The 27249-nt window shown below is 31.7% G+C and overlaps 1 protein-coding gene across 17 annotated transcripts; it reads left to right on the top strand.

Moving 5' to 3' along the window:
• The first annotated feature begins 11782 nt into the window (after positions 1 to 11782).
• On the top strand, positions 11783 to 25330 carry LOC108464292 (putative 1-phosphatidylinositol-3-phosphate 5-kinase FAB1C). Of its 17 annotated transcripts, none has more exons than XM_053025619.1 (14): positions 11791 to 12287; positions 12426 to 12557; positions 12671 to 12725; positions 18917 to 19138; positions 19263 to 20063; positions 20178 to 20331; positions 20432 to 20776; positions 21085 to 21819; positions 21905 to 22236; positions 22318 to 22444; positions 22529 to 22678; positions 22786 to 24249; positions 24363 to 24629; positions 24780 to 25330. In XM_053025619.1, the coding sequence occupies exons 2-14, from the start codon at positions 12449 to 12451 to the stop codon at positions 25032 to 25034; spliced, it is 5016 nt and encodes a 1671-aa protein (XP_052881579.1). In that variant the 5' UTR covers positions 11791 to 12287; positions 12426 to 12448; the 3' UTR covers positions 25035 to 25330. The 17 variants fall into 17 exon arrangements, with proteins under 17 accessions (XP_052881587.1, XP_052881579.1, XP_052881578.1 ...); XM_053025618.1 differs by having other exon boundaries at positions 18908 to 19138; XM_053025620.1 differs by having other exon boundaries at positions 11792 to 12287; positions 18920 to 19138.
• The last annotated feature ends 1919 nt before the right edge of the window (positions 25331 to 27249 follow it).

Here is a 27249-nt window from a genome sequence, read left to right as displayed (position 1 = left end):
CATAATCTGTTTGATAAGATTACTCTTAGAAACATTTTACCACTTCTTATTTTTAAAGGCTGTTTTGAGTTTCTTTCTCTTTGTGCAACTATCCTCTCCAACATTGTGGTGCTCCAAGAAATAGCAGGTTGTTTCTTGGTCGACAGTTGAGGCAAAGTATCTGGATTTAGTTGTTGCAGCTGCTGACATCACATGGTTAGAGTCCTTAGTACGAGAACTTTGGCTTTCCTCTGATGATACCTTGACCATCTGGTGCGATAACTCCAGCATCGTGGCGATTGCGACTAATCCCGTCCTTCATTTAAAATTTAAACGTGTTGAGCTTGACTTTTTTTTTTGTTCAAGAGAAAATTGCTGATGCGTCTCTCATTGTTGGTGAGGTACCTGTTTGTGATCAAGTTGTCGATATCCTCACCAAACCGTTGTATTCTTTTTATTTTTGCCATTTTCAAGAGCAACTTTGGGTTTCGGTAATTGGGTGAATATTAGACAGTTAGTTTGTTCAACTATTCAACTGAATTTGTTAGTTGTTAGTAGCAGTTGCTTCCTCTAGTATGTGTATATATTCACCTATAAAAATCAAGCAATAATTCACAAGTTCCTTCACTAAGATAATATAGTTGGATTTTTCTATTATTTACTCTTCTTATACAATTCTTTCACTTTATGTTAAGGCTAAATTAGAATCTATGTCAACTAATAATAGATTGTTACCTTGGATAGGAAAGCGTAATTTATTCAATAAAAGAATTATTGAGAAAAATATTATATACTCATTTGAGAAACACTAGGGAATTATATGTTCTCAAATTTTATTCTTCTGCTATATCTCTGACAATATTAGAAACCTTTTACTTATATTTTAGAGGGAAAAAATATGGTGTGTTTCTCCCAGAATTTTCGATTTACAAGCATCGTGGGATTCATATTTGCTGCCTTGTGAGTCGTTTCTTTTGGTACATCATTGCTAAGGATGGAGAGAAAACATGGGGGAGAAAGAACAAATCATCCCCAATTAATTTGTTTATACTACTCATATTGTTCACAAGTGTTGCTACATAATACCCCAAACTTAAAACTTTAACGTCTATGATTTTGTACAGCATTTACATAACTTTATATAATTAAATAAAATTTCATAAATACACTTTTTATTTTAAATTTTGAATTACTTAAATTTGATATAATTCATATATTATAAAATACATTTTCATATTAATATATAACTTTTAAACTTTTATTTTGAAAATTTTAATATATATAAAGAAAATTCAAAAAAATCAAACAAAAGTTGACTGAACAATGACAGTCAGCATTAAATTAATGTTAACGAGTCACTAATTAACGAGAAGTGTTTATGTGGCTTTCTATTCAACAAGTCGTTACATAATTGAACCGGGTTTTTTACTAAAAAAATATACAAAAATTAAAAAAATTCGAAAATAATACAGTAAAAAAAGTAAATACGAAAATGGTATAGTCAGGGTGGTCACGCCACTCGACAAAGCAGCACCACCTACGACAAACAGTACCAAAACAGTAAAAAAAAAAACTCTGAAAAAAAAGTTGAAAAACGAAAAAAAAATAAAATATTGGACATGTGGGTGCCAGAAGCGGCACCAGTGTTGCCTCTGGCAGAGGCGGCACCAGTTGTGTGGGTCCCACAGGCGGCATCTAAGCACTATAAAACCAAGCAGAACCAGCAACCCCAGGAGCAAGATTCAGCAGCAAGGAGAAGAAAATAAAAGGAAATAAAGGAGAAGAGAAGGAAGAAAAAGAAGGAGAAGAAAAAAAGAAGGTATAATTTTTTTGTAAATAATGAATTTTATATTGTTAATGTGTTTTTTTGGTATTATTATTGTTGATTTTATTATTTTTGTTGTCGATTATGAATATTGTTATTATTGTTAGTAAAAACCATAATTATTGTTAGTTATTATTATTGTTAAAAAACCTAAAAAGCCTATTTATGTAATGTAAAGAAGATATTATTTTCTTATATGTGTTTTAGGTAGATTTTTACCCATATTATATAAAAAAAAATAGCGAAATAAGTTGTTTGAAAGATTAAGTACCATTTTGGCACTTTTGGCACTTAATCTTTCAAACAACCTATTTTAGTATTTTATTTTATTTTTATATTATTAGGTAAAAACTTCGTTTTAGGTTGATTTTAAATGATTAAATGTAAAGATAAATGTTATTTATGTATAAAATGAGAACTGAAAAACTATGAGCTTATGAATGACAAAATTGCATATTGAGTAATTAAATTTTTATTTAAGTAGTTTATTTGGTGTTCAAATTATTTTGAGAAAGTTTATTTATTTTTAACATTGAGCATTGAAGATGGATAATCGTTTTTTAGTATGCGTTTATTTTGATGGAATTATCTTGACAACAACCGTTGGATGTATATTTGAATGTCGACCACAAATAGCAATGAGATTTAATAGAAATGTCTCGTTGGATGATATGAAGGGAAGAATTAATGTAAAAATTGTCAGACGTTGTGGGAGAAGGATCTCGAAACTTTTCTACAAGTTTCCAGTTTCGACAGATCCAATCAAATTCATTGAAATGGAACTTGTAGATGACGAAGACGTGGAGACAATGATCGATCTTTACTGTGGGAATGAGAGTGACAAAAATGCACCGATTCACTTATTTGCTGAGTTAGCCGGTATGGAGGAAAATGAAAATCTCACTGCATATGGTGAAGAACATAGAGCTCAAGAACCGTGCATGGTGGCTCCAATATCGTACGTTGATAGTGAATCGACTATAGGTGGGATCGATATCGATCTTAATGTTACACCCGATATGGATGTGGTTGGTGATGATGGTTACGATAGTAGTGATCCTTGTTATCAAGAAGTCGATAGTGATAGTGATCCCGATGTGGACGATGTCCCCGATGATATTGATGATGAAGACGTGAATGATGATAGAAACATTAACGCGTCTTCGGTCGGGAACCAAATGTGACGTGTTGTGTAACCCTGAAATATTTCCTGCTCACCGACTGGCCGTAAATTCTGATCCTGAGGAGTTATTCGTCGGCCAGAGATTCGAAAGTAAAGAAGAGTGCGTATTTGCTATTAAGCGGTATAGCATGAATATATTAGTAGATTATAAAGTTGCAGTGTCGAAACCGACATTATATATTGGGGAGTGTTGGAAGTCGGGGGAAGGCTACAATTGGCGGGTACGAGCTGCATTTATTCAAAATTCGTAGATGTGGGAGATACGCAAATTTGTTGGGCCTCACACATGCACATCAACACGTATGACAGAAGATCATCGAAAACTTGATTCTAAAACTATCTGTACGTGTATCATGCCAATGGTGAAGGACATGCCGACCATTAAAGTTTCGGTACTGATTGCCGAAATACAAGCACGATTTTAGTATCGAGTGTCATATCGAAAGGCATGGATAGCAAAACAGATGGCAATGGAGCAATTGTATGGGGATTTCAATGCGTCGTATAACGAGCTACAAGGATGGATAGCCGATATGCGGGAGTACGTACCAGGGACCGTTATTGAGTTACAGACACGACCTTATTACGGCCCGGATGACCAACTACAGTTGGGAAAACGAATTTTCCATCGGATGTTTTGGACGTTTGATCTATGTGTGCGCGCATTTCCCCACTGCAAGCCATTTGTGCAAGTGGATGGGACCTGGCTATATGGAAAATATACACAGATCTTACTTATTGCGGCTGCTCAAGACGGCAATAGGAACGTGCTCCCGATAGCATTTGCCATTGTAGATAAGGAGAACATGGAATCGTGGGAATTCTTCCTTACCAACCTGCGGAGGTATGTTATTAGCAACGATAATATTTGTATTATCTCTGATAGAGGGAAAGGATTAATTGCCGCCATTAGACGTTCCGGTGTACCATGGAGATCCGTTTACTGCATCCGTCACATCGTAGCTAACTTCATTAGAGATTATAAAAATGCAGACTGGAAAAGACAATTTGTGAAAATAGGTAAACGATTGCCTTATCCTTTCAATATAAGTTTTTAGGGCAATACTGTAACTTATCTATTCTTAATACATATATAGCGTACGAGCTAGAGCCATACATTTTTCGCCAAATGATGACTCGACTTGAGAGTGACATGGAGGGTCAAACAAATACATCTTTCCGACAGTGGTTGGGTACTATGGAGCCGTGGCAATGGGCTCAAAGTTTTGACGAGGGCTTTCGTTATGGTCAAATGACCACAAACTTAGTTGAGGGGGTCAACGCTGTATTGTTGAAAACACGACACCTTCCGATTTCAACAGTCTTCTCGGCTACATTCTACAGGTTGGCTACCTTGATGCCAAGAATGGGTCAGCAACAAGTTAACCAGATTGAGGCGGGACACATATTTGTCGAAGATATTAGGGATGCAATGGTTGCAAACCGTCGGATGGCGAGGTCAATGAATGTAGAAATATATTCACGACGCCTTGAAACGTTTCGAGTTACAGAGACCATTGGTCGTCGACCCAGTCTACCACCTAGGTCCTATAGAGTTGATCTCCGGAATAGACAATGCGATTGTAGGAGATTCTAAACACTTCATTACTCGTGTGCGCATGTCGTTGCAGCGTGTGCTAAAGTGAACCTTAATGTTGAACAATTTGTCGAAGATGTGTACACACTCAGTCGCACGTTACGTGTATGGGAAAACGAATTCCTGTCTCCGCCTGACATTGCCTACATGGGAAGTACCTCCGATAACTTTCGAACTTGTCCAAGACAGAGGGCTACGCAGGAATCCAAGAGGTCGTCCGCAATCAACTAGAATCCGTAATGAAATGGACATTAGGGAGAAATCCGACGGTACGCGTTGTGGATTATGCAGGTTAGCTGGTCATAATCGGAGTAAATGCCCGTAACGAAACTATCATGTCGGACAATCGTCACGATCGGTAGGAATTGAACTTATGTTGTAATGTATTTATTTTATATGAAAAAATTATATTGTAAATATTCCTCTATTTGTTAAAAATCTATCAAGCTATTTTTGGAGTTGCGATTCACAATTTATTTATATCTCGAGCTACGAAACTCCAAATTAAGATCCGTTAATTTTCTAGAAACTAAGCTAACATATCTTTTTACCATAAAATTTTTAGAATTTTTATTTAGCCAATTAGTACAATTTATTCTTTAAAGTTACCCTTGCTTTGTTGTTCCACATTCAGGCCCTTATTAACTAAAAACAAATTATATTATAGTATCGGATTTGGATAATGATATTTATCATAATATCATTTACAACTAATCATGAACTCACCATTTCATGGATCCCATGGTCAATTACACAATAAAACTTAATATAATCATCATTTAATTCTCATGAAGCACACATAACCAAACATTTTTACCAATTACCTACACTCAATCAACAAATTGACATATACAAACAAGGTACTGGTTGAGTTTACATTTACTCAACTTGCATATATAACCAAACCGAAGAAACCCCTAAAATTGATGGTTCGATGGTGTGGTCCTAGGGGTATATTTCTGCAGAGGTCGACGTTCACGTTATGGGTGATCGCGACGACCAACATCCTCTTCAATCGCAGGTGAGGGTGTCTGATACATAGAAGAAAAATCATATGGCTCGAATGGCATCGATGAACTTGAGCCGGGAGGAGTGCCATGCTGCGGTAGATACAACCTAGTAGGAGTGGAGTACTGCAGTGGATATGGGCCGGGAGAGGTGCTATGCTGCGGTGTGTATGACCCAAACATATCAAATCTGTAATGGTATCCGCCCCCCGATGAGCCCGAGAAATTGTCATTGCCCGCAAAATCTGGATGATAAGAAGTATCAGCCGAAAGTGAATGCGATGACGAGCCCGAAATAGTCATTGCTCGCCAAATTCGGATGATAAAAGTATCGATCGAATGTGAATGCGATCGCTTACCTCGCCTCCGGTGTACCTCGGCTCGGCTCTGGGTCATGCTCGGCATCTGGTCGTGGATCGGGCTCTATATCGCCATCGCTCGTATGCCCCAGATCATTGCGTCGCGGGGGACTATAGTCGATCGCCCACCAAGTAAATATGGCTTCCCATACTAAAGTACCATTGTATGTACTCTAACGATGGGCGCAAATCGGAAGACATATCCATCCGAGGTCTTGAGCTATCCGACTCTCCCACACCGCAATATATCTCCGGTCGTAACCCCCAATGCTGTCCATGTCTCCTCTCTTGTTCTTCTGTGAACCTCCTCCCCACCGCATTGGCGGATCCGGATGTCTTGGATGCAACCAAACCGTCGTAGTACTCGATCTCCGTGGTACCACTCGACTACATTGAAACTAATAATTGGTGCGTTTGTGCACCACAACTGTGAATCAACGTAGGCAGACGAGGGTATAATAGCCGCAATTTCTGGTCTACGGTATGGCATCCATATAAACTGCACGATTAATACCATGATTAAAATTTAACACGGTTGGAGTAAGATATAAAAAGCAATTACATGTCACGAATATTTGAATAGCTTACCCCTTCCCCGGCATGTTGTTCAATCATCGACGATATATCGGACGATGTACGACCTCCGATACCGGATAAATACTCCATCTATGAAAACAATTTTCAAGTAAATATAGTTTCATTAGAATAGTATTATTATAAAGAAATTGCCAATTACTAACAAGTTAAATTTTATCACCTGTTAACTAGCGGATATACGTATGGTTGGTGACTAACCGATGCCAAGAATGGCATCCGATAAAGAGCCCATGATTGCAACAATATAAGGCATCCGCCCATGTCTACAGCATTAGGCTTTGTCGTCCGACAAAGCTCACGATACAACATTGCCAGAACTGCGGAACCCCAACTATAGGAGCGAACACTACGCAGATCAGTTAACAGAGGTAAATACTGGATATGAACCTTGTTGTTGTTCGAATTGGGCATCAATACACCCCCTATGATATGCATAATGTACGCTCGAGCTGCGCACACCAACTGTTCTTCGGTGGCATTATCTGATAAATGTTGAAAATTGGCTTTTAGCCATGTAAATTTCAACTCCGAAAAAGTAGACTCAGCATCACCGGGCGAGGATCCTAGTAGGTCAGAACAAAGTGCAATGGCTCATCTATCGCACTTACGCCCGTGACGGCATCCTCGTCGATTGGGAGCCCAAACTGCAATGCAACATCCTCCAGAGTAACTGTGCACTCCCCACACGGTAAATGAAAAGTGTGGGTCTCCGGTCGCCAACGCTCGACCAATGCGGATATTAAATCGTACCGCAAATCGAACGTCCGGGTCAATGCTGCTGATCCAAATCCAGCTAGCTCTAAGTACGGCATCAGTCGTGCATCCGGGGAATATCCTACACCATTCACCCTGCCCCTTAATATGCGGTACGAGTCCTGACAATGTTAAATTACAAAAAATAGTTATAATAACATAATTTATTTTCTTAAATTACGTAAATTTTTTTTAATGAAACCCTTGCGTAACAAATAACAATATATTACCGTATTATTAACTGTGTCACATATGTGAGAAAGTTTCTTATTGATCAATGAAGCCATTGCGATACCTGCAATTTCAAAATAAATTTCGGTTATTAATTTTATTGTTTGATAGATTTTAAATATTTATTAGAATAACTTAATAAAAAATAGCAAACAATTTTTTCTACAACATTTTCTTTTGCTATACTACATTAAAAATTAAATATATCCAATTTAAATACAAATATTATTATTATTTTAAAATGATAATAAGTAAAATATTTTCAGATATTATTTTTATATTATTTTAGCAAAAATATTTTAAATGTATTATGTAAGTATTTTTTATATTAATTTAATAAATAACACTGATTTTGACACTTTTTCGTATTTTTTCAGTATCTTTTTTAAATATATTACTTTCAGATTATTTAATTTTAAAACCCTTATTTTAGTACATAATGTTTTAAATATATTATTTAAGTGTTTTAAATATTTTTTAATAAATAACCTGATTTTAGCACTTTACTCATATTTTTTCAGTATATTATTTTTAAAATATATTATTTTCCTATTTTATTTTTTATATTATTTTAGCAAAAATGTTTTAAATGTATTATGTAAGTATTTTTTATATTAATTTAATAAATAACACTGATTTTGACACTTTTCGTATTTTTTTCAGTATCTTTTTTAAATATATTACTTTCAGATTATTTAATTTTAAAACCCTTATTTTAGTACATAATGTTTTAAATATATTATTTAAGTGTTTTAAATATTTTTTAATAAATAACCCTGATTTTAGCACTTTATTCATATTTTTTCGTATATTATTTTTTAAAATATATTATTTTCCTATTTTATTTTTTATATTATTTTAGCAAAAATGTTTCAAATGTATTATGTATATTATGTAAGTGTTTTTTATACTAATTTAATAAATAACCCTGATTTTGACACTTTTTTCGTATTTTTTGTATCTTATTTTTAAAATATATTATTTTCGTATTTTATTTCTTCATATTATTTTAGTACATAATGTTTCAAATGTATTATTTCAATATTTTTATATTTTTCAATAAATAACCCTGATTTTAGCACTTTATTCAGTATTTTTTCAGTATATTATTTTTAAAATATATTATTTTCTTATTTTATTTTTATATTATTTTAGCAAAAAAAATTCAAATGTATTAATTAACTGTTTTTTATATTAAGGGTTTTTACTAAATAACCTGATTTTGATACTTTCTTCGTAATTTTTTATTTTTGTATATTATTTTTAATATATATTATTTTCAGATTTTATTTTTTATATTATTTTAGTACATAATGCTTCAAATGTATTATTTAAGTATTATTTATATTTTTTAATAAATAACCCTAATTTTAGCACTTTATTCGTATTTTTTCAGTATATTATTTTTAAAATATATTATTTTGGTATTTTATTTTAGCATAAAATCATTCAAATGTATTATTTAAGTTTTTTATATTAATTTAATAAGTAACCTGACTTTGGCACCTTGTTCGTATTTTTTATTTTCAGATTTTATTTTTTAATTATACTATTTTCATATTTTATTTTTATATTATTTTAACAAAAACTCGTCACCACCACTTTCCCCAATAAAGTTTTTTTCAGTATTTTATATCTTCTCGTATTTTTTTTCATTAATATATTTTAATTTTTAAATTTTTACTATTTTTGTAAAAAGTTTAAAACCCGATCACATAAAAATAATAAAAAATTCTATAATAAATCAAATAAATTAAAAAATCTTTTCAACAACCTAAAACACACACTTAACAAATAAATTACATAAAATAATAACAAAAATATTTTTACACATAAATACTTAATACTTCAATGAAAATATAAAATAAATACGAACATATCTTAATATCTCTTCTTAACCAAATAACACCTTAGAAAAAATAAAATAAAAATTATATCTGATTTAAATCTAAAACGTTATTAAACTAACATTAATTACTCAAATTTATAAAAAATTACCTTTTTCTTTCCTTCTTTTCCTTCCTCTTCTTCTTCTCCTTCTCTTTTCTTTTCTTTTTCTTCTCTCAGCCGCAGGCCTCCTCTCCTTCTTTTTCTTTCTTCTTCTTCTCTTCTTCCCTTCTTCCCTTCTTCTCTCTTTTTCTTCTTCTTCTTTGCCAAAAATGAAGCTTGGGGACCATATATTATGATCCCCAAACAAAATAACAAAACCCCTCTGCATGAGGGGTCAAATCGGCACCAAAAGCAGACACTGGTGCCGCCTCCGCCAGAGGCAACACTGGTGCCGCCTCTGGCACCAACATGTCCCTTTTTTTTTTTTTTTTTTACTGTTTGGTACTGTTTGTCAGGGTGGTGCCGCCTGTCAGATTGGCGTGACCACCCTGACATACCATTTTCGTAATTACATTTTTTTATGTATTATTTTCGAATTTTTTAATTTTTTTATATTTTTTTAGTAAAAAACCCTAATTGAACCACATCACTCTTGATTAATGATTAATTGACGGTTGATCAATAAAAATAAAAATTTAGGAAAAATATTTTAAATATCTCTTTTAAAAATAAAATTTAAGTAACAAAATGAAAAATAATGTAATATGAATTTGTGAGCTAAGGGAAAAAAATTTATTGAACTCAGTTGTAAACAAATGTATGGGCAAAAAAGTAATTACATTTTGAAAAGAAAAAAACAAATAGTCAATCTAGAGTAGAAGGCTTTAGAATTAAGCAAATATCCTAAAAAAATAAAATTACAATTAGGCCTCTATCACTATTTGATAGATCATTATGACGTTAGATAATAGAGGTTTAAGAAAAAAAAGGAGGAAAAAAATTCTCTAGTCTTAACAAAAACAAAACCTTATTTTTGTTTAGATTTGACATCACATCATCCAATAAAAAAGTCCATATATCTCTATTCCCTTTTCTCATTAGTAATGTGATGATATATTATTTTATATCAATATTATTAATTGAAAATTAATTTATGAAAAGTTTATTAAAACATATCGATGGAGTAATAGGATTCATGACTCGTCATGTCGCTGGGTTGATGAAGGGAATCATATTTGCAAATACACATACTGACCATATAATATTAAAAAAAGTTCTTATGTATTCTTCTAATTTCTTTGAACAAATCATTGATACCAAAACCACAACATTTTACTCCAAATTTATGAACCATTCTATTGATGTATGCCAAAAGGGTAATGTTTTCACTTTGGGGAATAATTATTTCATCATAAAAGTGAATGATGACATCATAACATCATGCCAATGCTTCCTTAGGAGTTCAACCTGTTGCTACACAACGAATAGAATAGGGTAAATGTTGAATAGAATAGGGTGAATTTTTTCTTTTAAATTGTGGGTACAGAGTAAATATGGTAATAGCTTGCTTGCTCTACCTCACTCTATTATATGAAATTATCATTTTATTTTTATATATAATTATTAAAAGCGTAAAATAGTAATAAGATTTTATAAAAAATTATATATTTTATGCTTAAATATTTACTTGACTTTAACAGATTAAAAATATCAAAGATAATTAGCAAAACTTAAATTGAAGCGAAACGGGATGAGACAAGATAGATTCATTTAACATCATGGAGGTGATATTGATTTTAAAATTATACATTCATATTGGAGTGAGATAAATAGTGAAGCAAAACATGTCAACTATAGAATGATGGTGACTTTAGTAATATTTACTTGTATCATTTAATCATTTAGATAAATTCAGTATTAAATTTTTTTAATTTGGATTTTTTTAAAATTCTTTCAAGTTTGAATTATTTCTTTTACTTTGTTTTCATTCCATGTTCCAATAGAAAAATAAAAAAAAATTATTATAATTATCAAAACATAGTAGGGCTAATTTAGGGTTTTGACTAGAAAAGAAATTAAAAAAAGGCAAAGGTTTGGATTTTTTTTCTTTTAATATTTTCCCAGTCACTGAATTTCAAATTTTAGAATAAAGGAAATGCAGAAGTGGGGCCTTTATTGTCTTAATTTGACAAGAATAATATTTTAATAGATGGGCATGGGTTCTTACACCAACCATTGTCAAAAGTGAAATCAACACATGTAGTCTCACATGGAGATGAGTCATAAATTATGATGATGGTGATGAAGAAAAATGTGAAGGGTGGGCGGCTTACTCTACTCTTATCCTTTTGCTTTTAAGTGACTATACTTGTTATAAACATGATGTAAATGGAGGGGAATCTACTTACTCATTATCACCTTCTAATTTGGGCCTCATTAGGCTCACTATTTCTCAAAACAACAATAATATATATTTCTATGCATATATACCATCCATTATTTTTGTAGCATGGTTAATTTTCAATAATGTATCATTCAGTTCTTTCTATTTAATTTTTGAATCTATAAAATAAAAAAAACTCTTCAACTTTTTAATATTCAACATTATATAAAAAAGCACCCAAAGAAAATGCCAACAGCATAATAATATTATAAAGAATGCAGAAAAAATTGAAAAAAAGTAGGAGGAGAAAAAGCAACATTTATAGGCAGAGGCAGGACATAGTCATACACACCTTTGCAGATGTAATCTTCTCACCAAACCAAATGCTACCAAACCCACCTTACCTGTAATAAACTGAATCTGTTTTTTGGGTTCTTCACTTCTTCCTTTAAGGCTGCTACCATTTAGGAAGAGAGAAGAAATGATCGTGGCAACCCGTCATACTATAGTTGTCCCTAACCTCAGTCCAATCTATGATGATAGGTATTGTTTACATAACTTCAACCTTTGTTCATATCTATACTTTGATCTAAACCTGTTTTCATTGCATGCTTCATTTATTCCTTCTTCTCTGGCAATATCTCTGTTGAGTTCTTTCTCTTTTTTGTTTCTTTTCTTAAGGTGAGCTCTTCTTGAGTTAATGCATGTTTACCAAGTTTGGGGTTATGTTCTTGCTTGGTTGCCGAAATCAATTAAAGGAATTTTGTATCAAATTTCAAAGTTCTCTTTCTTCCTTCTTCTTCTTGTTATTTGGTGATTCGATTCTCCCTATGATTTGTTTCGGCATTGCCTACACTAATGAATTGATTTAATTTGCTATGGGGAAGTGAAATTGTTTTTTTGTTTCTTCCATTCAACTTTTACAGGGGTTGATAAAGACCTCTTTCAGGGGTTGATTAACTGTTTGGATCTAATTTTGAGGTTAGTTAAAAGTAAATTTTTAATATAAAAAATATATTTTTTTTATTATCTAAACCTAGAGATATCATGGTAAAGTTGATAAGTTTGATAGTAAAAGATGGATTCCTAGTTCTAAAATTATTAGTTGAGGTGAGTGTTCAATTGAATGAAGTGAAAATTTTTGAGTTAATCGAGTTGACGAGTCTTATTTGATCATCTAACTCGGTTTGAACTTTTTTCGAATTAAGTTAAGTGAAATGAAATTCGAGTTAAGTCGAATCGAGTAAAATTGTTTGAGTTAAATTTAAAAATTTAAACATGTCAAAGTAAAATCTTGTTATAGTATAATTAATTACATGTTAGAACATATAAATTTGAAACTATATATATTTGAAAATTTTTCAAAGCAAAATTAAAAAGAATAATACTTTAATATGATAAACTTGAATAATTAATTAACCTATATAGGTCCCAAAATTATTATTTTACAAAAAAATTTAAAATTTTAACTTCCTTTATATTTTTTAAATTTTATTTTTAAAATTGGAATTTTATAAATATTTTAAATTTTAAAATTAATTTTGAAATTTTATAAACTTTGTTAAGAGAGAGACTAATTTGCTCATTTTCAAAGTTGATAGGGACCAAAAGAATATTTACACTAATCTATTATTCGAATTATTCGAGCTATTCAAATTATAAAATTTAACTCGATTCAATTGAAGCTAAAATTATAAATTCAAATTAACTTAAATAACTACTTGAAATTCAATTATTATTATTATTTTAAAACTAAATTTTACTCGCGGGTAACTACTAGCAAATAAAACATGATATCCATCTATAATTTTTAGCTTGAGCTATCTGTGTTAACATTAAATTGATCTCACCATATCTATTATTAGAGTATTACAAAACAATAATAATGATGTTTTGTATAACTAGGTCCCAGGATCAGTATAATTTACCAATCACACCCCACTAATTATGGTTTTATTATTTAAAAATATAATATTCCCATAAGCAACAATTTATGTAGCTTGCTCGGTAGGGAAAGTACTAAAAAAATCAATTTTAAAAAATTAATAAATATTATTATGAATTATCTCTTTTATATTTTTATATAAAATTTATATATAAAAAACATACAATTTAAACCCAAAATTAAAACATATATAATAAGATTTGAATTTAACAAATCAAAATTTTCAAATCTCAACCCTACCCAATTAAAATTTTATATAAAATTTTCACATAAAATTTATTTTCCACCCACTGTGTAATAATCTAATTAACTTTAAATCTAAATAAAATTAATCTTTTACTAAATAAATATTTTCTACACATTTAAAAATTTGTTATACAAGCAACATTAAAGATATATTTGGAAAGTCACCTGATAATTAAATTTTGGTACAATTGTTTGTAATTACACATGTATAACATGTTTGGGTAACCATTGTAATAAATGAGTTTTGATGAATTGAGTGCAATTGGAGCATCTCAAATACACATGTGTTGCATGTTTAGATAATTATATATATCATGTAAATAATTTAAAATTTTTTATTGATGAGAGATAATTTTTCATATATTTTGACCTACTAAATATTTAATTAAATTACATACAATTTATTATAAATTATTTAAATTAATTTTAACTAAATTCATAGTGTTTATTGTTAATTATTTTAATTTGGTTAAGGACCAATCGATGATGACAATAAATGTATGTTTAATGGTAGAGAGGAAATAGTTCAATAAATATGAAATGCTAGAGTAATTGGATAAAATTGCATAGGATGTTTATTTTTCTTTTAATTTTATTTGTAATTATATTGTAGTATATCCCATTACTCTAACATATTAGATATGATCAATGTAACTTTTTAACTTCGAACTTGGCAACTAAGTTCACTTTGGTACTTAAACCTTTATTTATTTATTTATATTAGTCTTGAAACTTAATAGCTTTCTCAATTTGGTCCTTAAACTTGGATTTTGTTAAGGTGTGATGTTGTGACACTTCAAGATTATATCACATCATCACCTGAAAATTTTAAAAATATTTTTCAATATTTTTTAGATTTTACATAATTTTTTTAAAATTTTAGGTGATGACATGGTACAATCTTAGAGTGTCACGTCCCTACACTTTAATGGACTCCAAGTTAATTCATGGACTAAATTGAAAAAAATTACCAAGTTCCAAAACTAACGTGGACAAAAAATTGTTCAAGTATTAAAGTGGACGTAGTTGTCAAGTTAATGGGTCAAAATTTACATCAACTCTATAATTTATGATGTTTTGATTTTAAGTTTTGATATTTGCATAGAGAATTTTTTTCTCAAAGTATTATTGATAATTTTATAATAATTAATAATTTTTTAGAGTTTAAAATTATTTAGTTTTGTAATTATAATTTATACTATCAAATATGACACAATCGATTACGATGTAATTATCCTCTATTAGTTAAACACATCTAGGAAATTAGAAGTTATTATAATTATAAAAGATGTAATTACTATATTTTTAATTACATTTTATTCAATTATTATGTGGTGTCCAAACATACATAAAAAATAAATTAACTCTCTTTTAAGAAGAAAAAAACCATTATAAACGATGATATGTAAAATTCAGATAAGTATCCTCTTAAAAGTAATTTTTATTGATAAAACTTAAAATAAATTACTTTATCCAATATTTTCAATACATAATTGGTATCACTTTTAACCGAGTCCCAACTTAGTTGTAAAATTACCAAAATTCAATATTTTTATAAAGCAACAAATACAAGTTTTGAATGTATTTTTATTTTTTATATATAACTTGAAAAGTAGATGCAAATGAGATTTTGATCCCAACCACATTTAATTTTCATATCAATCTTTTATAGTTTTGTTACATAAATTTTTTTACCTAAATTATAAGTGTGTAATAATTTAATAATATACTAACAAAGCATGTTTCATTGGTGTATAATTTTCATATAATATAACTTAATGAATGAATAAAAATTTGAAATTTAAAGATGTTTACACTTAATAATTAAGTTTTTCCATTTTTGAGCTTACATTTTCCAAACTGCTTCAACAAATGGGCAAAAGAAGATGACATGCTCAAATGTTTCCTTTTTTCTCCACATCTTAGACATTCAGAGAACTCCGATCGATGTCTTCTCTTGAGATTTTCGAGTGTGGGTTGAGAGAGTTGTGACATATTCTCCACACACACAAAAAAAAAAAAAATCCTTGGTATACACTCATTCGCCTAAAATGCCATACCACAACTCTTTGCCGGTCTTCGGATCATCAGTCGATCCTATCTTATTAATCATCTTTTGTTGTTCTAAAATGCGATGATGTCCCAACTTCACTGATAGAGACCATTTTCAGTGAAGTCTCAAACAATGGAGTCCTTTATGTTTGGTTGGCCAATAGGAATTGTAGAATTGATTCTATCTTCTTTTTAATCAAAAAGCTCATCGATCTTCCACTCACGATCTTTGGGATTAATTAGCTGGTGAACAAAGGCTGGTCCATTTTTCTCTTAAAGGTGTCAAAGTGACTTTAGAAGTTGGCTCACGAAGGAGCCATTTATCATGCCATATTAGGATATTCGAACCATTTCTTACATCCCGTCTAGTGCCTAAGTTCAAGACTTAAATACCTTCGTATAAGCTTTACGATCCCCCTCGATCCTTTCCGGCATTTTTTGCTTGAAGCAGTTCTTTGTTTGGGAAATAGACAAAAGTAAGGCTTCATACGGGTAGCCAATATCCTAGAAATGATCTTATAAGTATAGCAACAAAGGCTTGTCGGCCTAAATTGCAACACCATTTCGGGGGCTCTTTGTTCTGGTATTTGAACAATGCTGGTGCTATTAAGATCTTTTGGAAGTGCCACTCTTGTTATCAATTTGAAAATATCTTCTGCAATTAAGTCCCAAAATTATTGAAAGAAGAGTTGGGGAAAACCATTCGGCCTTGGGGCTTTGTAAGCTCTCATCCCAAAAATGCCCTATTTAATTTCTCCTTCGAGCTAAGTCATTGTTAGCCTTATCCATTATGACTTCATTTACGAATTTAAGAACTTCATTAAAATAATTTTAGATACGGGCAGAAATTTCTTCTTGTTTTTTCAACCCATCCACCGTTTTCAATTTTTAATCTCTACACATTCTATTTCTTCCTTGATTGAAGACTGTAGTGGCATGGAAAATTTCATTGGTGCCAATGCATTTCCTCCTTTTTCCATCTTTTATCAAGATCCTCTTTGATCTCTTCTAATTCTCCCCTTATCTCGCTAGTAATCAGGCTTTGTTATAGGGTGTTTATTCATTTACAAATATTATCTATTTCTTGGTTATTACGGAATTTGTTAGAGCTCCAATTTTTAAGAGAGTTTCTTATGTTGTTGATTATTTCCCAAACATTCTCAATAATATTGGCACAATCATTGCCCACAGACCATTTTGGTTCAAATCCAAACACCCTCTTTCCTTGTCAAAGCTCAAAATGGGTCCGATGCTATAGCAACCTCCGCTATTCCCGCCTCGTGTGGAAAGAGAACTCCAGTGAACATTGCAAAGAATTCTACTCTAATGAAGTTTTCTCCAATTCTATTGTCTGCCCAAGTAAACTCCCCTCCTTATATAGGGATCTTGGAGAAGTTGCAATCACCTTGCTCAAGTGTTGCTCCTTATTTTACTTGTTGAGATTGAATTTCGTTGAAATCGCCTATGCAAGGGACTATTAGTTTAGGAGATTAGAGTAAAACCTTTCGAATTTATAAGTTGAATATATTTGTAAGATACGTAACAGCAGAGGTGGGATCAAAAAAGACTGGCGAACCTGACCCTGTAGAAATGTAGAATGGTCCATTTCTTCTGGATGAAGTTAAGGGAAGGGCGTTAAAGCTGGTTAATTAATCACGCAAATCCTCCTTTATCAACACAAGTCTTAATCCTTGTAATCCATAGACTTTAAAATACTACACCTATAATCTTACTAAAATTCTATTAAATGATTTATTTTTTAGTGTGTTAATATAAATATATAATTTTGAAAAAAATATTTGTACTAAAGTTTTCAAATAAATGCATCACAATAGAAGGGTGAAACCAAAGGTTGGCAGGTGCCCGGCCCCCTAAAATGGAAAAATTTCTATTTAGGTTTTTTGAAAATTTTAAAATTTTAAATTAATAAAGGTAAAATTACACTTTGTGCCCCTAAAAATGATAAAAAAATTGATTTAATCATTTAAAAATTATAAAGATAGAGACTATTAAAATGAAATTGTATTTTTACTATGGTAAAATTACAATTTAATTTTGGCTCAATAAAAAAGTTTCGACTTAGCCCTTGCATAATAGTTCACTAATAAATGTTATGTTAAGTTGTCTTTGATTTTAAAAAATGTAATTTACTTAATTCATTTAATTTTAGTGAATGAATTTTTGTTCAATGGTAGAAAAATACATTTTATTAGTAAAACATATAAATTATATTAAATATTAAAAAGTTAAAATAATAAAAGATAATAAAATGCATAAGAGTTGTAAAACATTGAAGCTGACCAAAGAAAAAGAAAGCTTTTAGATAGAGGGTTTTAAAAAAAAAAAAAAAAGGTATGGTAATTGTATTTAATATGATGGGCTAATCAGGAACTATTTTTCTCAATAAAAATATAAGACCCATAAAAATTCCTAATTAAATAAAAAATTAAAATAAAAGGATAAAAGAATAGAGAGAAATAATAATATTATAGTATTGAGAGAGAGAGGAGAGAGTGGCAATAAGAAAGGAATGAACTAAAGAGAAAATTATAGTAAGAAAGTGAAATGGTTATGGTAGTAGAAATTGTACTATAGTAAGCAAAGAGGAAAAAAGAAAAGGAAGTGATGCTGTTTATGTTGTTGCGATAAAGAATTTTTGAGCTTATATTTGTTGTGGGAATTTCAAATTTTTTGTTTTATTATTGATATTATTTTTTGTGAATTTGATGTGTAAATATTGATTTCATGATTAGTTTGTGTTGAAGTTGTTTGTTTCCTTAAGGAGAATATTTTATATTTCTTTGGAGGATTTTTAGTTTCATTTCCTTGTTGATCAATCATATAATGTGAAGGTTAATATTTATTCTAGGATGATCAGTACTAAATTTTGCAAGTTTTGTTGTGATGGGGTTAACGTGAGGCGTGAAAGTAGAGGAATGAAGTATTGTGATAAAGTGCATCCCTCTCTCTGTGAGAGCTCAGAACCACCGTCCCCATGTTTTGTGAATCTCGAAACCATCAAAAGTGATAGCCTTGCCCAATATCTTGAAGCTTATGATTGTGAGTTTACAATGCAACCGGTAACAAGCAAGATTATAACTTCTTTTAGTACTCATCCTTCTCCGGTATCTATTTCACAATCTGCCTGCAGGTATGTATTGGTTTACATGACAATAAATATGTTGAAACATTTTCCTTTTTTATGTAAAATAGAAGAAACCCAAACCTCCTAATCTTTCCCCTAGTAGTTAACGTGCTTATTTGTGTATTTACAGGTGTAGGAGTGATGAAGAAGATGCTAATGATTTTGGTAAGCATTTTTTGAGCCCTTCAACTAAATATTGTCAAGATGTTTCAAATGTAGATTCACATAGTCTTAATGGTAGACATGACTTTTATAGTTGTAAGTCTGTGGGATCAAGTCCTTCAGTTAATCCCTTTAGAAACAATTTTACTCCTTATAGAGTTGGGATTTCTGTACAGAAGAAGCAAGAAGGGAGCCCGATGGCTCAATATGTTGCTCCCTTTTATCAAGAAAACATGGATGCTTTAAGAAAGCCAAATATAGGGACCGAGGAACTTGATAATATTTATGATTACTCTGATGATTTTATTTTCCATAATCATTATGAAAAGTCACAAAAGCTTTTGGATTTTGAAAACAATGGCCTAATATGGTTTCCACCACCACCTGAGGATGAGAATGAGGAGATAGAGAGTAACTTCTTCACATATGATGATGAAGATGATGATATTGGGGATTCTGGCGCAATGTTCTCATCAAGTAGTAGCCTTTCAAGTATGTTCCCAGTAAGGGAGAAACAAAACGAAGGAATCAAAGAGCCCCTTAAAGCTATAATACAAGGGCATTTTAGGGTTTTGGTGTTGCAGCTTTTACTAAGTGAGGGTATCAAAGTTGGTAAAGAGGATAATGCTGGGGATTGGCTTGACATTATCACAACAATTGCATGGCAAGCTGCAAAATTTGTGAAACCAGATACTAGCAGAGGAGGCAGTATGGATCCTGGGGATTATGTAAAGGTTAAGTGTATAGCGTCAGGAAATCCCAGTGAAAGGTATTGGATGCTTTAACTATATAAAAATTTCTAAATTTAAATTGTTTTAATGTTGTCTCAATTTGGATTCTTATTATACAAGCTTTTAAATTGTGACTTCCATCATTCTCACAGCACCCTTGTCAAGGGAGTGGTATGTACCAAAAATATAAAACACAAGCGCATGACCTCACAATACAAAAATCCTAGATTACTTCTTTTAGGAGGAGCCCTTGAATTTCAGAAAGCTCCAAATCAGCTGGCATCGTTTAGCACATTACTTCAACAGGTTTGTTAAAAAAAATTGATCCATTTATACAAGTCAATATTCAATAGAAGTTTTTTGTGTGATTAGCAATTGTATGTTGTAAATGTTTGTGACTTAACAGGAAAATGATCATCTCAAGATGATCATTGCAAAGATTGAGGCTCTTCACCCTAATGTTTTGCTTGTAGAAAAGAGTGTGTCTTCATATGCCCAAGAGTATCTGCTTGAAAAGGAAATATCATTAGTTCTCAATGTGAAAAGGCCATTATTAGAGCGGATAGCAAGGTGTAGTGGTGCTCTTGTTTGTCCATCGATTGATAATTTATCTATTGCACGCTTGGGCCACTGCAAATTATTTCGAGTCAAAAAAGTATCAGAAGAACATGAGATTTCCAATCAATTGAACAAAAAACCATCAAAAACATTGATGTTCTTTGAAGGTTGTCCCAGACGCTTAGGTTGCACGGTAATATTTTCTTTTCATCCATATGATTTATATGTTATGTCATTGTGGAAATTTTAAACCATGTAAGCATCTATCTTCGTTTGTAGATGTGAGATGGTATTCCTTATGTCTCCACATATTTCAATTTTGGGCATTTTGATGTTTTAATTGTTTCCATTCTTCGAACTCTAATGCATTTCTATTGTTTTGACTAATTTGTAAACATGTATTTATTAATCTGTAATTAGTGAACTGTATTAAATCTTATCAGAATTTCTAAAGGTGTTTAGCATGATTATTTAATCAAATCACTTTACTTCTCTTTATAGGTCTTGTTGAGAGGTAGATCTCGTGAAGAACTAAAAAAGGTTAAACATGTTGTCCAATACGCTGTTTTTGCAGCTTATCACTTATCGCTTGAAACTTCCTTCCTTGCTGACGAAGGTGCTACTCTGCCTAAGATGAAAGTAAAACATTCAGTTATTAGACCAGAGAAAATGCAGTCTGACAATGTCATTTTAGTTGCCCCTAGTTCCTTTTATCCTTCCAATTTCAATGCAATAGGCAATTCCTTCACTCAAAATGATGCATCTCCAAGTCTTAATCCAAAGCAAGGAAGCTTAGAATCATTTCCTAATCAGGATGATCAAATTCATATTTCCCCATCTTTTGGTGGTTCTATTCTAGATACATGCAATGATGATTTAACACCTATTGTGGATATGGATTTGTGTTCTTTGGAACAATTGAGTCGTTTACAAATGCCTACTATGTTTCCCTGTGATATTAGAGATTTTCCCCAATCTGAAAAGCGAGAAACTGTGACTGAAGAGGAGAGGCATAATATGCATGAATTGGAAAAATCTAAAAAGATTATAGAAGATGAAGCTTCCAGTGGATGTTTTTCAGCCACTGACACACACCAGAGTATATTGGTTTCATTTTCAAGTCGGTGTGTTCTAAAAGGAACTGTATGTGAACGTTCACGACTTTTTCGAATAAAGTTCTATGGGTCTTTTGATAAACCACTGGGAAGATACCTTCAAGATGACTTGTTTGATCAAGTATGTCTTTACAAACTTTGATTTTTTTTATTTAGACGTACTAGTTCTATATTTCAATTATAATTTAATATGTTTTTTTTTTCAGGCATCTTGTTGCCAGTCATGCAATGAGCCAACTGAAGCTCATGTCATATGTTATACTCACCGGCAAGGAAACCTGACAATCAATGTAAGGCGCCTTTCCTCTCTTAAGCTACCTGGTGAACGAGATGGGAAAATATGGATGTGGCACAGATGCCTTAGGTGTGCTCATATTGATGGGGTTCCTCCAGCAACTCATAGAGTGGTTATGTCTGATGCTGCTTGGGGACTTTCTTTTGGAAAGTTTTTGGAGCTTAGTTTTTCAAATCATGCAACTGCTAATCGTGTTGCAACTTGTGGTCATTCCTTGCAGAGGGACTGCCTTCGTTTCTATGGGTAAATGTTGTAATGTTTTAAATCTTTATTCCTTTTTGAAGGTTAAGTATGATGCTTATACTTGTGAGTATGATTTTACAGATTTGGCAACATGATAGCATTTTTTCGCTATACCCCAATTGATATACTATCAGTACATTTGCCCCTATCAATGCTTGAGTTTAGTGGGGATATTCAACGAGAGTGGATAAGAAAAGAGGCAGCTGAGGTCTGTTATTTATTTCCATTTTGTTTTTATACCAGTAAAATCCATATATTCTGAACTTACTAACTATTTTGTCTCCTCCTATAGCTAATGGTCAAAGTGGAAATTTTATATGCGGAGGTATTGGATGTACTTGACAACATTGAACAAAAGAATAATTCATCAAATGCAAGTGACTTATCAAATCATATTATGGAACTAAGAGATCAGATTCAAAAGGAGAGAAATGATTACATTGTAAGCACATTGAATATTAGTTATTAAAACGATTGAGAGTATTTCTTTGATGAGTGTTGTTGAAAGATTAATTTTATTATTTGCTGACTATGGTTATGTTTTTATAGAGTTTGTTACAACCAACTGCTATCGAGACATCACATCTTGATTTGACAACTATGGACATCCTAGAACTGAATTGCTTAAAGCGTTCACTTCTAATTGGTTTGCATGTATGGGATCGACGACTTAATTCATTGGATTCTCATCTTGGGAAAGGTTCTGCATTCAAAGGTAAACCTGGTCTCTCCAAGGATGGGAAACTTGATGCTTATCGACAAAAAACCTACAAATCTACAGATTCACTAGAACCTCCTAAAAGTGACGCACGATTGGAGCAAAACTCTAGTTTGCCAACCTTTGAATCTGATGTGCCAGAAGAATTGGACCTTGCATTGTGTATTGAAAATAAAGTGGAGAATGAGGAAACAGATAAAAGTGTCCATTCTCCTACATCTACATTATCTGAAAGAATAGATTCTGCTTGGATAGGTACTGATCTACTTACATTAAAAGTTCAATATCCAGAAGCATATCAGGGAAATGAGCTCCAAACTCGCTTGGTCAAGCCAACAAGTAAAATCGATAATCTTCCTTTGAGAAAGGTAGCTTCTCCAATGAGGGTTCATTCTTTTGATTCTGTATTGAGACTCCAAGCAAGAATTCAAAAAGGATTGCACCCCTCAACATTGCATTTATCAACACTTAAATCATTTCATGCTACTAGAGATTATAGGACTATGGTGAGAGATCCTGTTTCTAATGTGACAAGTACCTACTCTTATACATTGCCATTTGAGGCACAAAAGTTGAATTTATCACTTCGATCCACACCCACGTTAATCAATTGTGCATCTCATGTGGCTGAAGGGGCTCGGCTACTTCTTGTGCAGAGGGTTCACAGTGATATCGTTATTGCTGTTTATGACAATGATCCCGCAAGTATAATATCATATGCTCTTAGTTCAAAAGAATATGAAGAATGGGTTGATGATAAGTCCATTAAAATGGGAGGAGGTTGGAGTATTATTGATAGAAGCAAAAAAGATTCTGCAACTTCCAGCTTTTCACCCTGGCAGCCATTTGGTTCACTTGACACGGATTATACACATTTTGGAAGTTTTGGCTCTGAAGATACTTCATCATCCATTGGTGCCATGTTTACTGATACAAAAAGGTCTCCACATTTAATAGTTTCTTTTGGAGATGACTCTTATGTTGGTGGTGGCATAGTGAAGTTTTCTGTTACTTGTTATTTTGCAAAACAATTTTATTCTCTTAGAAGAAAATGTTGCCCTAATGAAGTGGATTTTGTACGTTCCTTAAGCCGCTGTCAGAAATGGAGTGCACAAGGGGGAAAGAGCAATGTGTATTTTGCCAAATCGTTAGATGAGAGATTCATTATAAAGCAAGTACAAAAAACAGAGCTAGAATCTTTTAATGAATTTGCACCAGAGTACTTCAAGTATTTGTCTGATTCTCTTAGCTCAGGAAGCCCAACTTGCCTTGCAAAAATTCTTGGTATTTATCAGGTTTGCCATCTTAGTTTACATTTTGAAAGCTTTGTTTTTATGTGTCCAATTGCTTTGTGGAGGGTTTGGTATGTCATTTTAATTGTAACTAATTTTGGCTGGCTTGATGATAGGTCTCTGTAAAACACTTGAAAGGTGGGAAAGAAACAAAAATGGATCTTGTGGTAATGGAGAACTTATTTTTCAGAAGAAGTATATCTAGGATTTATGATCTTAAGGGCTCTGCAAGATCACGATATAATCCAGACACATCAGGAAGAAACAAAGTACTATTAGACATGAATCTGTTAGAAACATTGCGAACAGAGCCTATTTTTCTTGGAAGCAAGGCAAAGAGAATTCTCGAGAGAGCTATTTGGAATGACACATCTTTCTTGGCAGTAAGTTTCTTTTTATCATAATACTATAAAAATGGTTTCTTACCTTCCAAGTTTTGAATGTGATGTTATAAAAAAAAATTTCATACCATTAAACATGCTATTCTATTTTTATTTTGATTCTAGTATTAATGTATTGAATGTTGTCTTCAGTCTATCGCAGTCATGGACTACTCGTTATTGGTTGGATTGGATGAGGAGCACAATGAGCTTGTATTAGGAATCATTGATTTCATGAGACAATATACCTGGGACAAGCACTTGGAGACATGGGTTAAAGCATCTGGGATACTAGGTGGGCCAAAAAATGCGTCCCCAACAATTATTTCTCCCAAACAATACAAGAAAAGATTCCGAAAAGCAATGACTGCATATTTTCTCACAGTACCTGATCAATGGACTTTGTGATTTGTTTCATCATTGATTCATTGGTTCATTAATAAGGTTCAAGTAATTCTAATTGTTGATAAATTGAGAAGGGCCCTCTATTCTCTCAATAGTTGTAGGTTTTGCTCATTTATCCTCTTCTTTTTCTTTGTGGGTAGAATTTTCCTTCCATTTATGCATATGGAAAAGGAACAAAGTTTCTTTTAGAGGACTCTTTTTAATGACCTCTAAACGAAAGGAAGAGTTGAGGGGCTCCTTTGTAATTTGTATATTTTTTCTCTTTAATTTAGTGCATGTGCAAAAGTTTTCAGGAATAATCATAGGGTTCTTTTATCCATAACATGCTTCATTATAGTTGCATACATACATACATACATACATACATACATACATACATACATACATACATATTACCTCTTTAGGGAAAGAAACAGGTGTTGAAGGAAGAACTTGGATCTTTAGATAGTCATCCTCCATGTGTGCTTGTAAATTTGACAAGAATTACGAAGAAACTTTACTTTTAGGTTGTTAAAAGGTTTTGAAATGGTGTTTGAAGTTTTTTTTGTATTTTATTTTTTTTGGTTTGGATTCATTGTTTATGGGTTTGCCAAGATTATAGGTGAAGTTGTTAATATTGTAAGATGATAATTATGTGCAGGGGAATTGGAGGGAGATGTGCGTTCATTTCTTCTTAATAATAGGTTGTTGAACCTTTACGAACATGAATTTCAAGTAAAGATAAAAAAATTGAAGTAATGAGAAATTTCTATTATTTAATAATAAACCCAAAACCCATGTCTTTAAAATGTAATTGAATAAAAAATTACAGACTAAAGATGATTAAGATAGAAAGTGTCCTATAATTTCTTTTATTTTTCTTAAAAGAAAAAATTAATTCAAAGCCAAAAAAAGGGGAAATTTTAAGGAAAGCTGCTAAAAATTTGCTTATGAAGAGGTTTACTTAAAACATGAAAGATAGAGAAGTTGGGAATACTCGATGACTCCAAAAAAAGATTGCTCAATTTCTTAACGGTTACTTAAAACTTTAAAATATCTTTAAAAAATTAAGTAATTCCTAAATTAATGGAAAATTATTTAAATTTTTTAACATTACTTAAAACTTTATTTGTTCGTTAAGAAATTAAGCAAATCCTAAACAATGGGATAGTTAATTTCTTTTATGCTACTTAAAACCTTAACCAACCTTTAAGAAATTAAGTAATTCCTAAACCATGGGAAAGTTACTTAATTTCTTTGATGTTACTTAAAACCTTAATCAGTCTTTAAAAATTTAGTAATTTACTTACTTTCTTTAACCAGACTTAAAACTTTAATCAAAGTAATTCCTAAACCATGAGAAAGTTACTTAGTTTCTTAAATACTACTTAAAACTTTAAAAGGGTTTTAAGAAATTAAGTAATTCCTAAATCAATGGAAAATTACTTAATATCTTATGGGTTTTTTAAAATTTTTTTAAGAAATTAAGTAGGAACCTAAACCATTGAAATTTACATAATTTAAAATGGGTTACTTTGAATCCTTGTAACACCCCTCGCCTGACCCGGTCGCCAGGTCCGAGATACAGGATGTCAGATTTGTTGCCAAAGCAACTACAGTCAAGTTCATAGTAAATCAATCATTTATAAATTCTAATATGAGTCAATCACCTTTAAATTATGATAAACAATCAAATTCGAGTTTCAATCGAGCTTACGAAAGCTCTTTTGATAACTCAAGCACGAAATAGGACCAAATTGCAAAGTTTTAAAACTTTAGGGCCAACATTGTGACATCATCAAAATAGTATGTCACATCATGACTTCAGGCTGCTCGACGTCGCAACGTGACTCACTATTTTGGTTGACATTGCGACGATCTAAGTTATACGTCGAGACATGGACTTTGGTTTTTTATAACATTTGATTCATTTGATACCTATTTTAAGCTTCCACACAAACTTATCATTTTCTGCACAAATGACTAACTTCACCTGCACTAAAACACTTCAAAACACATACCAAAGGAAGTACAAATAACACATTCATCTTCTTATCAATTTATATCACCTAATCAACCATTAGACATATCAACTTATTACCATGGCATATATATATATATATCAAACAATCACCTAAATACAAAATTTTCAACACCAATTCATATTCAAATATGCCAACTCAATTTCCACATACGTATCTCAAACCATTTACCAAAACATACCATTTCATCAAGACAT

This window comes from Gossypium arboreum, chromosome 3 (genome assembly GCF_025698485.1).
Source record: "Gossypium arboreum isolate Shixiya-1 chromosome 3, ASM2569848v2, whole genome shotgun sequence".
NCBI classification, from domain to species: Eukaryota; Viridiplantae; Streptophyta; class Magnoliopsida; order Malvales; family Malvaceae; genus Gossypium; species Gossypium arboreum.
This window is presented reverse-complemented; position numbering and strand designations above follow the sequence as displayed.